The sequence below is a fragment of the Pezoporus flaviventris genome, unplaced genomic scaffold (genome assembly GCF_033815535.1).
Source record: "Pezoporus flaviventris isolate CSIRO_AGI_PZ_B2104156 unplaced genomic scaffold, CSIRO_AGI_Pfla_v1 ptg000023l, whole genome shotgun sequence".
Lineage (NCBI taxonomy): Eukaryota > Metazoa > Chordata > Aves > Psittaciformes > Psittacidae > Pezoporus > Pezoporus flaviventris.
In genome coordinates, this window is record NW_026892571.1 from 9082103 (window position 1) to 9094897 (window position 12795).

Sequence of the window (12795 nt, forward strand, 5' to 3'; positions counted from 1 at the left end):
CTGTAGTTCTTCCAGTTCCTTTTTAATAATACATCACAGGAGGGTTGGCTCAGCAGCCTCCTCTGCTCATCCACCTCCTCATTAGCCTTACACTGCTTGCCCCATTTAGAGCTGGTGCAGAAATTAATGGAGCACTAATCAGCTGGGGAGGACCTATTAATAGTTGTGTGTTCCTTCCTTCTCCCTCTCCCCTGCCCTCTTCCTGCCTCCATCCTGGGGTCCCCTGTATCAGGAGAATGGGAGTACCTGGAACAGCTCGGAGTCGTCTGTGCTGTACTGGCTGGAGTCGGTCTCTGAGTGCTCCCCGCACCACTGTAGCTCACTGAAGCAGCTGGCTGAGTCAAAGTCACTGGCATCCAGCTGAGACAAATCGATCTCAGGGAAGTCGGAGTAGAGGTGCTCCTCACCAGACACCTCGTACTGGGGAGAGAACAGACAGGTGGTGAGCCTGAGGGGCAGGCAGCAACAGGCAGCAGCAGCCTCCTGCATAGGCAGCCATCTCCTCGCATGCTGTCGCTCCCACTCAAGCCCATTACTCAGACCCTCTTCCAAATAAGCTTTGGCGAGCAGTTCCAGAAGCAATTACACTGCAGTGCAGAGTGTGGAGAGCGCCTCTTCACTGCACATCTTTACTGCACACCTTGCAAATCAGTTTGCTCAGTCTGGCACTGGCACTGCTGGTTAGCAAAAGCCACCCCACAACTGCCACCGAACTCCCCCTCTTGTGTCAAGGGTCAAACCAGCAGCGTCAGCATGGGAAAAGCCTCATCTCCTCTGGTGAGCAGATGCTTACAGCACAGGATCTGGGCTGTGGCAAAGCAGCTGCTTGTGCTCTTAGGGGAAATTGAAGCTATTCCTGCCTTTGGTGCCTTAAGGGTGCTACCCAGGGTTATCCAGCTTCCCTGGGAATCAGCAATAGCAGAGCAAGCAACATGAGAGACTTGGGAGCATGAGACAGCAACACATGGGACCCGGCTCACGCCCAGTCCCCATGGCTGCTTGATACCCTGTCCCCACCTCATGGCACTGAACCGCTTAGGGGGAGTCCTTTGGGAAAGCTGAACATCCTGCATATCCCAAGGCACTGCCAAGGAGGCAATACAAACCCTGGTCCTCACATTATACATGCAGGATAAGAAAAACAGCAAGGAAACAAATCGATGTCCAGGTGCACACGGGGCGATGTGAGCCCTAAAAACTGAACTAAGAATCTCCATTTAACTACAGAAAGGCACCTGCTTCTGCCTGGCTCCCAAAGCCCTGTGACTGTACCCAACACCAGCGGAAACAAGGTCTGGCACCAGCACGGCCCTGCCTGCATCAGGTCAGGCTTGGTTTTGCCCCCAACATCCAGGTTCAAATGCAGAGGGGAAAGGCCTAGTGTGACTCCTCCTGGCATTGGCTATCCAGAGGGAGTTTTTTGGCAATGAGGGAAGCAAGTTTATTTACAGAGCTATAGGATTCTGGAGCAGGCAAACATTTGAGCATGTGAGAGAGAGGCAGGAGAACATGGGGGCCTCCCCTCCTGAAGTGCCCTGGAAGGGTCTCCTCCAACACTCAATGGGAAGGAAAAGGAATTTCAAACAGAGCTGCAGGAATGGAAAAGACAGCGTTCTCTCTTTTTTGTTTTAAATTTTCGTTAGATAATCTGGGATAATTGATTGTGTTCCCATAGGCTGAGCAGCCCATGTGCCATGCTCCCCACTGGTCTTAGGACACCCTGTGCAATACCAAAAGACACTCCTGTGCACACACCTGCTCCCACTTTGCATTTCCCACCTGCTTTTCACCCTGTCCCATCCTAGGAAGAAAGGGTGAGCAGTTTGGAGGGTGCAGCAAAGGTAAGGGAGAGCAGTTTCACAGCCGGTGTCCTGGCAAGGGACTGCCAGCCCAAATGTGCCATGGCCACAGCAGGGCTAGGGGATGCTCTCCCCAGCACCCTCCCTCCACCCTGTTGCTGGAGAAGGTGTATCAGGTAGACATCCATGAGTGTGGTACCACCACATATACTGGGCACAAAAAGAGTCTGTGCAGCTCCAGGATTTGGATACTCCTTGTGGGCCCCCAAGGCGAGGGCTCTTCAAACCTGCCCTGCAAAGATCTTTGCTCTCTGTGTGGTCAGAGCACATGCAGTAGGTCAGGAGTCCCTGTCCTCTTCACTGCCAGCTTTGAGGAACACGGTTACCTTTCCTTTAGCTCTCCCGTTCCCTCTGCTCGTGCCCATGCTAGGCTGCTCTGGGATCAGTTGTCCTTTGGCCTCTCAGATGTGCCCCTTACCTGCTGTAGCCTGTCCCTGCTTTCCTTTTTCTTGTGCCTGCTCCAGAAAACATCTCACAACAACCCTGGCTCCCACTTCTCCCCAAATCTTCCCATGGGAACACAGGCAAAGGCTTTTATTTTTAGAAAAGCCATACATACATAGATATATGTGTGTGTGTGTCTGCGTGTTCAATTAAAAATAGCAGAGCAGTCAAATTCTCCTGCTCCTTTTGATATGCCACAAGGGAAAAGATCCTGGTGCTGAGATCACAAGGAGCAGCTGACACCAGGGCTCAGGATGTCTTTTGATCAACTCCACAGATGTGACATGTCCCCATTGGCAACAGAGCTGGGTAAAAATAAACTCCTGCAATCCGGCGCTGCTGAGCTGCCCTCTCTGGGCACCCTCTAGGCAGGAGTGCCCCGGCACTGCACTGTGTGCAGCCATCCCGAGGCAGTGGCTGGCAGCAGATGCTCCCAGGTGCCTGGCTAGCCTAGGTCAGGAGTGCCTCAGACTCAGCTCTGCCTGTCCCAGTCCCCCTCCTCTTTGGAAAAAGCAGGGAGAGCCTTTGCTCAGCACAGCCACCCGCATGGGCACCCACGGGGCATCCCAGCAGGAAACCATGGCCCCAGCCACCCTGCTCTGCTCCAAAGGGTCATTTAAGCAGCCCAGCCACCTACGGACCTGAGTCCATGGTGGGAATCCATCACTTGGAGCACCGCTAGCCCAGCACTGAGCACTGAGAGCAGAGCTCCGGCTGCAGGGCTGGGGCAGGACCGAGCCCCCTCCACGGGTAGAGGTGGCAGTGGTGAGGGGAGGCTGCCTGTGGGCACTGGACTCCATCTGCCCTAATTTTCCCTTTTCCCACCCTTTGCATTTCCTGCTGCCTTGGGAGAGGAGTGAACTTTTGTTCTAATTTTACTCGGGAGTTTGCAGCCATGGGTTCTTGGTGTGCAGCCAGCAAACACCCATGGAGACATGCTCAGAAAGTCGGAGGCATCCTCCAGCCCAGACACCTGGTCTGTGTGCACTGCAGCGTGGCTGTGACCGGTGGCTCGCAACAACACGTCTATGGATCCCTGCGCCGGGGAAGAGCGATGCCCAGGCAGCCAAGGGTGCCCCCGCGCCACACACCTACACCCTCTGGGGCAGCAGGAGCCCAAGCCTCAGCATCCCTCCCCTGCAGCAGCAGGAGAGCCCTGCAGCAACACCACACCTGAAAACCAAAGCTGAAAGGTGAAGGGTATGTGGGGGAATGGCCTCCTCCCAGAGACATCCTCCTCAACTTGCTTTAAAGCATGAGCCAGCTCTGACCTCAGCCCTAGCAGAAATGCAATCACAATTAGAATCATGGAATCAACCAGGATGGAAAAGACCTTTAATATCATCAAGTCCAACCATAACCCCAGGACTGCCAAGCCCACTGCTAAACCACGTCACTAAGGGCAAACTGACCTCCCCTCATGGCTGCCCCTCATGATCTCCACTCAGTCACTCCACATCTGCCCCTTCATGGTGGCCCCTCACTTTATAGCTGCCGCCCCTACACCTCATGGCCACCCCTCACCTCCCCTCAAGATGTACTCTTATGGCCTCCCCTCATGGCCCACGGCTGCCCCTGCTCTCACCTCATGATCTCCCCTCACAACCACCTCACCACTCCCCTCACGCTCCTCCCTCACCCCTCATGGCCACCTCTCCTGTCCCCTCACAGTTTCCCCTCATGGCACCCCTCCTGTCTCCTCACGATCTCTCCTCACAACCATCCCACCTCTCACCTCATGATCTCCCCTCATGGCCGCCCCTGCTCTCCCCTCACAATTCCCCCACATCTCTCATGGCCACCTCTCCTGCCCCTTCATGATTTCCCCTCACGCCGCATGGCCACCCTATCTCTCCTCTCATGATCTTCCTTCATGGCTGCTCCTGCTCTCCCCTCTGCCCTCATGGCCGCCTCTCCTGTCCCCTCACGATCACCCTTATCTCCGCACTGGGCAATGGCACATGCATTGTGCTCGTGCTTAGCGAGGCTGCGAGTGCCTCAGCTTCTGAAGCCTGCCGGCGGGCAAGCGGTGCTGGATGTGAGCAGAGCCCGCGAGGGAACTTAATCCTGTTTAAGCCCGGCAGGGCAGATTTGCATTGCCGCCCGCATACATGGCCCCAGGATGCTTTGCAAGCGCCTTGTCACTCACACGCCGCTTTGCTGCACGGAGAAAAAGAAGGGGCTGAAGGAACCAGCCAGAAACAGGCAGCACAAATCCTCGCCGGGGAGCCGAAGCGGTGACTCAGCCCCGCACGGAGCCTCCTACCCAAAGCATGAGGGGATAAATACACATCCACGTGCTGGAGACAGAGCCCCCCATTAACCGGCAGCGTTTCGGCTGGGACCCAACCCAGCAGAAGGTGAGAAATGCCAAGAACATGAAACGCCGGCTCCCGCCAGCCCTCCCTTGGCAGCATGGGCAGCACTGGTGCTAGGTGCCTGTGCTCATGGCCAGCCGGGGAGTTTCCCCCTCCTCGCCCTCACCCCAGGCTTGTCTCTAGAAAGGAAATAAAATCCTCCTGCAGGGGTTCTGGAGGGAGCAGTCCGGTCTTATCAGGGAAATCCGCAATCACAGACTGCTTGAAACGGGGATTACAGCCGCGCAGGGAGCCGGGCTCCGGGATGAACTCCTACCCGGGCAGGCGGCACTGGCACAGCACTGGGCACCACTGCACACCACGCTCGCTGCTTCAGGCAGAGCGAGCCCTGCCCAGGGGCTGCAGGCCCTCAGCACCCTCCCCGGCCAGCCCAGCAGGCAATGGGGGCATGCAGTCACCGTGACCCGTGCCAGGGCCAAACCCAGCCCTGGTCAGGCCACCAGTGCTCTGGAGCAGCAAAACTGGATGCTGCCAGCCCCTCATCATCCCCAAGGATGCATCAGCTCCCTCTCAGTGCAAAGGGACCACTGTGGGGTGGGCACCCCCCTCCAGTTTGGCAAGGAGAGCAGAGATGGGGATGGAGGAGAGAGCTATAAATAAGTGTAAATACAGCACGGAGGCACCTGGCCAGAGCTGTGAAGGTCACCAGAGTGTGTGCCAGCAGATAAGCAACCCCCTCCCCGCTGGCATTTGACAAAATGTCACTGTGAATGAGGGAGAGATGGTGTCGGGTTGTGCCTTGGCCCAGCTGCCCCTCGCCACCCCCTGATATTTATAGCCTAAGAACCCCAAAGTAGAGGGTAAGTGGTCCCTGCTCGGGAGGCAGTGAAGGCAGCGGGGATCCTGCCTGCAAACACACTGATGGGACATGGCAGAGGGAGGCAAGAGGGGTGCAAGGCAAGGCTGTGCTGCAGCGGACTGCTGCTCCCTCACCCTGTTCCCCAGCTTGGGGGGGACGAGGAGCTTGGAATCACAGGCTCCCAGGTCTGCACAGACGCATGCAACATCCCAGTCCTGCTAGGAGCAGGGCATTTCGCCCTCTGCACTCTGTTGATGGTTAATTTCTTTTTAGTTCTACTGATCTGTTAACGCTTCAGCCCAGCCAGCAAGAGGAAAAACCAGCACTGGCATTTAAAGCTGGACAAAACAAATAGCAGGTTGATCCTTTCTTCCACTCAAACTGTTCAAAAACAACTGCTGCTTGTCTGCATTGCTGTACATGTGGGAGCCACCGCAGCAGTGCACTGAACACCCCACATGGAACATCCCACACCGACACGTGTGGGGCAGCCACAATGTCAATGCAGCCTGTGACCTGCAGAGCAAGAGGTGCTCCATGGCAGGCTCCGAGCCGGAGCCTCAACGTAGTCTCGCTGACTTTTGTCTTACATTAGAAGGTGTAATTAAGACCAACTACGAGCTGCCAGTAATAGGAAATATTAACCATTAACTGCAAACAATAAATGTGAACTTGCCAGGATATCTTTGATATGGAGGAAAGATGGAAGAAATTGCGCTAAACTATCCTTGAGTCACAGGATAGAAAAAAGGAGCCTGAGATACTCGTAATAATGCCCTGAATAAACAACATTCTGCTGGAACACTTCAAACAAAGGTGTGTCGGGTTTAGGAAGAAGGGCAGCAGCAGAGTAAATCACAGGTTACAGAGCTGCATGTTCACACTAAATCTGGGAGCTGTTCTTTTGGATTCCAAATTAGAGGATCCACTTTATTTCTGTCTGAGCTCTGGGATGGGCCAGCCCAGGGCTGCAGGACCCACTGGTGCTACAGCAGAGCTGGGGATGCCCCACAGAGAGCCCAAAGCACCTTCCCACCATGTCACCCTCCAGCACCGCCGCCATACAGGCAGCACCGCCAAGCACCACACAAGGGCAGAAAAGGAGAACTCGTGGTTGTTTCGCCCCATGCAAGGAGAGGCACAGCAGATAGACGGAGCAGGGAACAGGCTGTTCCCAAAGAGGGATGCTTCTCTCTCAGCACTGCTTAATGGAAACAGCACAGGCTGACTGCGGCTGCTGCCAACGCTGCGCCGTGCTGGCTGCTGCCATGTCTCCAGGATACGGTCTGCCAGGCAGAGGTCTGTCCCAGCAGTGCCAGCACGCTCGGGCACACACAGCATGCTGGTGACAGTGCTCCCATCACAAGTGTGACAGCTTTATCCTGCACCCCTCAATCCAAACAGCAGTAACCCATGCCAGCCCAGCAAACACTGCCCACCACTCACTGATCCCGGCACAGTACACAGCAGCACCCCAAAATACACATGTGCCAGCAGCTGCCAGCCTTGCTCCAGTCACCCATGGGTGCTGCTGCAGGCAGCAGGACTGACACGGCTCAATGGCATCAGGCAGGGCACAGTATGGTCCTGAACCTTAGTGGTGTTTTCTAAGAAATTCCTTGTTATCTGCCCCAAAGCCAAACACAGGCCCAACAGGCAGCAACCGACATGCTGAGCCGGGTACAAAACCACAGGGTAAACTGAAATATTCCATCAGCTTGAGACATCTCCAGCCCTGCCATGCGATGCCCTGGCTGTGGGCAGAGCAGCCCAGGCAGGAGCAGGCAGCTGTGCTCCAGCGTGATGCTCACCTCCCCACTACACCACATGGGGCAAGGACGGAACAAGAGGTGGCACCAGCCTGGCAACCTCAAGAGGCTCTGAACAGAGGATGCCAGCAGAGGCTGAGGCCAGCGGGGCACTGAGACCACTGACTCATGAGAGGCTGACTATTAGCCAGCTCTGCTGGTCACAAAAATTCCCCATGCTGACAACTCCCTGCTTTTGAAAGGAAAACATGAGGGGGCAATTATTTTCAGACCTTCCTCTTCGGATGTCCTGGCAGCCAGAGCCACATGACAGCCTTTGGCTGAAGGGGCTCCAAGAGGCCCTTTCTGTCCAGAGGATATTGCAAACATCCTCCTGCCACAGCTCACACCACTGCAGCTCTGTAGCACTGTCTGTCCTGGCACTGGCAGCTCTTCAGCCTTCTCGGCTGGCTGCAGGAACAAATCCCTGCCAGGAGGATGCGAGCAACAGTCCCTGCAGCTCTCCACGCCACGAGCGAGGTTGAACCTGCAGCAGCACAAGGAGGAAAGCAGAGCTGCTGAGTGGGTCATCACTGTGTTGTGCCATGCTGGGCTCCCACTCCAGCTCCAGAGCTGTCCAGGCAAGACCAGCCCAAGCCATGCTCCCTGTCCATGCCCACAGCCTGGGACCTGCTGCAGTGTTGTGCTTGAAAAGCTCCCGTTGGCTTTGCTGGGACCTTCAGCCTCTGGTCCTGGGAATCACTGGGGGTTGGCACAGGCACTGTGGGGAAGCGGGAGGCTTTCGAGGTCCATGGGCAGGCAGCAGGGAGCAAATGTGGCAGCAGGACAGTCTCTCTTGTTGTACTGGAGCCACTCACCCCTGCTCCGGGGGTGCTGGCTTGAGGCTGGGCAACAGCAGGGAGGGCAGGCCAGCTCGGGGTGAGCTATCATTACAGAAATGTACTCTTCCCCTGGCTCGGGACACCAAACACAGGGCTTGCTGGGTGGCAGCAAGCAGAAGGCAGCAGCTTGGCACTGCGGGGGCTGTAATTCCCAAAGCATTCTAGCACTCCATGTCAGCAGATCCATGGCTATGACACGGAAGCTGAGGTTAAAGCCAGCCCCAATCCTGTCCCTTTACATACACATCTGAGAACTGGTGGAGAGAACCTGCTCACTGTGGGACATCACAGCCTGATGTTAACCCTCTGCCAGGTCTGTGGCCTTCATTGGCAGGATGCTCTTCACCCTCCTGAGCCCTAGGTGCCTTTTCAGACCCACTGACCCTACCATACAGAGCAGGAACTCTCTGGGCAGCCTGTCCCTGGCGAGCAGCACTCCCAGTCCCTTTTGCCACGGAGGTGGCAGGCAAGGAAGGAAGGAAAGCATGTCTCCTGCTTGCCTTCAAGGTTTGCTCCAAAGCTCAGAGGTGCTGAGCCATTGCCACCATGGAAGACAGTGCTGTGCCCAGCACTGTTCAGTGCTGCCCATGTTCCCGGCAGCAAAGCAGCCTCTTAGTGCTAATCAGGACGAGGCGGGAGATTGGGAAGGTTCAAGCCGGGGTTAAGAAGGCACAAGGAGGATCTTCCTGCATTAGCCTGACCTCCCAATGGGTCCAGCCCTGTTGCTCTGCTGCCACAGGCATGGAGGGAACCACCATCAATGATGCAGTGGCATCGCCAACCACTGTGACCCTCACTGGATCCTTCCTCCTGCCAGACCCCAGCTGTGCTGTCCATTCTGCTGGGGGGCCTTTGGGGAGCCCCCACTGTGCCCAGCCTAAAACTGAAGTTTTCAGCTGGAGGCACGAGGCCTTGAAGATGAAAAGCACTGTGGAAAAGGCAAAAATGCTCAGATCTGTCCGTACCCTCCCACCAGGCCTGTCCTTGCATGCCTGGGCCCATATCCTGGTGGGGTGGAAGCACCAGCCCTGCCCAGCCCTCCCCTGCCAGGCAGGCAGGTGCTGCCGGCCACCCCTTGCTGCATCCGCTTGCTGCCAGCTCCTGCCAGCTGCCCTGCACGGGGCCCTGGCACCCCATGGAATCGCAGTGCTGCTGGCACCTCACTGCTCCCCACCATCAGGGTCCCCTGGAGGTGCCCTGGCTGGAGGAGATGCATCACCACCCAACCTGGTCACCACTTGGTTCTGCTCGGGCACGACTCTGCCTATGTTCCCTGGGAAAGCCAGTGAAAGGGCAGCAGGGAGCAGGCACGGCATGGGCACTGCCATGTCCTGGGCTTGCCCCAGCACCCCAAAACTGCAGAGAATTGGTGTGGCTGCATCACCCCTTCATCACCTAGAAAAATGATGGGCAAGGGAGTTACTGAACAGCAGCACATTTTCCAGTCGAGCATCCTAAGTGCTAAGAAATCACTGGTATTACCTCACCAACGGTATTGATACTATTCCAATTATTACAGAGGGGAAACTGAGACGGGAAGGTGAAATGAGAGCAGGTCACAGCAGGTCCCATGACCACGGGCTATATACACGGCTCACAAGGTGATGGTGGAGGCGTGATCCCAGAGCAGCACCTCTGGGCTGCTGTGCTGCTGCCAGCACCCGCCGTGCTTTCACTGGCACAACCTGTTGGCCCGGGGATTTCCCGGCACTGCACCAACCGTCACAAGGCTCTGCTGTGCCTGGATCTGCACTGGAGCGCTGCTGCCATCCTGGGAAGTGGCCAGAGTCCTAGCAAGGACACCTGCTCCTGAGGACACGAGGTTGGGAGCTCTCTGCCTGCTTTTCGGCTCTGCAGGGAGCATCTGTGGGAGCTGCAGCCTAGAGCCAGCGCTGCCACCACTGCTGCTCCTCCGAGCTCTTCCCAGCATCGGGACTGGGCACTCCCCTCTCCCGCCCCACAAACAACTGACTCACCCCGGAAAGAAACTGCACTGAGATCTCCAGATAGAAAAATCCCTCTGAGGGCAAAACACTCCTTCGGGAGCACATGCACACCCAGGCAATCACCCCCACACACAAAGCTTTGCACTATTCCAAATCCTCACCTGCGAGGGACCACACCTCTCCCCTCCCCAAAACCCCAGCCCGACAGGCTCCAGTGGGGCACACTGCAGACGCACACGCAGCTAGGGTCTGGATGGGGGCTGGGAAACGTCTCCCCCCAAATCAGTGGGATTCAAGCCCACAAACATGACTTCCTATGGTTAAATCAGACCCTTTTACCACTCCACGTCCTGCGCCAGCTCCCTCACAACCCTGCCCTGAGCTTGTCTGCTCCCAAGCCTTTTTCCCCCCGTTTTTGACCCTAGCTAATCCAGAGATCAACATAAAGCCAGAGACCCCAGGGCAGGCTGGCCTGAAATCCAGACCTGAAATCTGGATCCAGCAGCCTGGTGACCAGGAACTGATCTGACCCAGCATCCATCTCCAGGTCAGGAGCATCAGAGCCAAGGGTCCTTTCCAGCATGCAGGTGGACCCTTTCCACCTCTGCCCTGGCCATGTCCCAGATGTTCCGAATGACCATGTCGGGCTTGCAGGGGTTAAGGCACCTGCCTGGTGTGCCACCTTCATGCACTTTGAATAGTCCCGGCTCCTGGCAGCAGCACCCCCATCATGTGAGCAGCTCCAGTTACCAGCCCCACCACCTCTGCCTCTCGCTGGCTTTTATCCAGCCCATCTCCCTGCTCCACAGAGGCCATCGGTCTCTCTCTGCTGCCTCTGCTCCCTGTGTCTGAGGCTCCCCTGTGGGAGCGCATCCACATGTCCTTGGGCAGAGCCTCCAATGTCACCTTGGAGGAGTGCGTGATGTATCTGGCAGGGAGGCAGGGCACACGGTACTGGCGAGGGAACCTTGTAGGAACCCTGCCTGTGCCATGCAGGACGAGCCCGCAGTAAAGCTGGCTTCACACGCTGCTGGAGGGGAAGGAGGCCTCCCTGCACCTCCGAGCATGGGCACAGCAAGCAAACCCCTGGGCTCTCCATCCCGGCTCCTCTGCAAATGCGGTTTCCACCATGGGCGACCGGGAGGAGCCACATGTTCTCAGAGCCGGCCGAGCCACGCTGGGTTATGCAAACCACAACGGGAGCTGTTTCAACTAGTTGGACTGCTGCCTGGCAGTCAGGTGCCTTCCTCCTCCTCCTCCTCCCCAAACGGCTGCCAGTCCCTGTGGGCAGCAGCCCAGGCTCCTGCAGTGTCTCTGCCCCACACAACATGCTGTGCGTGCTGTGCACAAGGGGCTCTCCGTCCCTGGGCTGCCCCAGGAGGCGTGGGGGCTCACTGTCCCCCAGCACCATGTGCTCTTATTCCCCAGTGCAGCTATGAACCAGCTCCATTAGCACGTTCCACAGTCCTTGAGGTGTCCTCAAGCGTCCCGGTCTTGCTGGTGCACACGTGTAGCGCAGGCAATCAGAGGAGAGGTTATACATGCACAGCTCGCACCCATCACGCTTGGCCGGGAGTAGAGAGCTGGGCCATGCAAACCCCAGGGTACAGTAGAGGTAGGGAAGGAGCCATTTGCCCAATTGCTGGTGAGTTTTGCCCAGCACTGTAGCCATGATGGCATTTCCCACCCTGTCTGCACCCTCGGTTTGGTGCAGGAACCCAAGCAAACTGCTCCCCGTGATCTACTGTGATTGACATTTGGAAGGGTGCAGGAGAAACAGTCACAGAGCTGTGAGCCACAAAGGGGCCTCAAGCAGAGCTGGTCACCACATCTGTCACCAGCTGGCTCAGCCACACATGCCTCATGGCAATGGCTCAGTGTTTAGCTTTGCCTGCAGAACCTCTCCCCAGGGTGGAGAGCATCTGCTCCAAACAGCTTCCGACACATTGCAAAATGGGGGAAAAATCCCAGATCCAAGCATTAGGCACCTTTATGCAAATCTCGTTGTTCCCAAGCCACTACCAACCTCACACTCTGAGACAGCAGGAAGCCTGCAGCTCAGCTCTGCGCAGGGCTCTTCATCCTTTGCACAACACTTCAACCTCTCCTTAAATTTCAACACAGATTGCAGGGAACTTCATATGCCACTGATTGAGTCAGCAGAGCCCCAGCAGCCCTGGCTCTGGTAGAGAAATGTTCCCTATCCTCCCTTGGCTGCTCCCAGCATCTCCAGTGGCACAGCCAGGGCAGCCAGGCTGCTGCCAGAGGGTACAGCACCGTATGGATTAGAAGCAATAACCGATGCTGTGCTGAAATGCAGGATGAAGTGGGATGAAACTGCCTGCCTGCAGTAGGGCTGCAGGGCTCCTGCTACAGATGGTGTCCAGCCCAGGGGGCCCAGGTGGGATTGTGGAGAGAGAGAAGTGCTATAGAGCCAGACATTGGAAAAGGGAGAGGGATCAGCCAGCCCAGTGCACAGACAAGAGAGATGCCAACCGGGCTGCACCAGCAGCAGTACGGGGGGGAACTGACACCAGTGTGGGGTGCCACAAGAGATGGCTCCATCCCTGCAACACATTTCTTTACTACAAACTTCTGTGCAACAAAATAAGGCCTTTGCCAAACTAATTCGGCCCCAAGCCAGCTCCTTCCAAGGCTCCCCAGGATGCTCCACTCTAAGCATCCTTCAGAGGGTGCCAAGATCCTGTTGCAGGTGTCA

At 56.7% G+C, this 12795-nt stretch overlaps 1 protein-coding gene across 2 annotated transcripts in view; it reads right to left on the minus strand.

Annotated features, from left to right (window-relative positions):
* Window positions 1-12795, minus strand: part of PPARGC1B (PPARG coactivator 1 beta) — a 44064-nt gene that overhangs the window by 11903 nt on the left and 19366 nt on the right. The window contains exons 1-2 of one of the 2 annotated variants that reach the window (XM_061456614.1): window positions 3477-3720; window positions 247-420 (exon numbers count right to left, since the gene is read on the minus strand). In XM_061456614.1, the coding sequence (XP_061312598.1) occupies window positions 247-420; window positions 3477-3536 (234 nt within the window). In that variant the 5' untranslated portion in view covers window positions 3537-3720. Of the gene's footprint in view, window positions 1-246; window positions 421-3476; window positions 3721-12795 lie in introns of those variants that run through there. The other variant, XM_061456613.1, reaches the window with a different exon arrangement.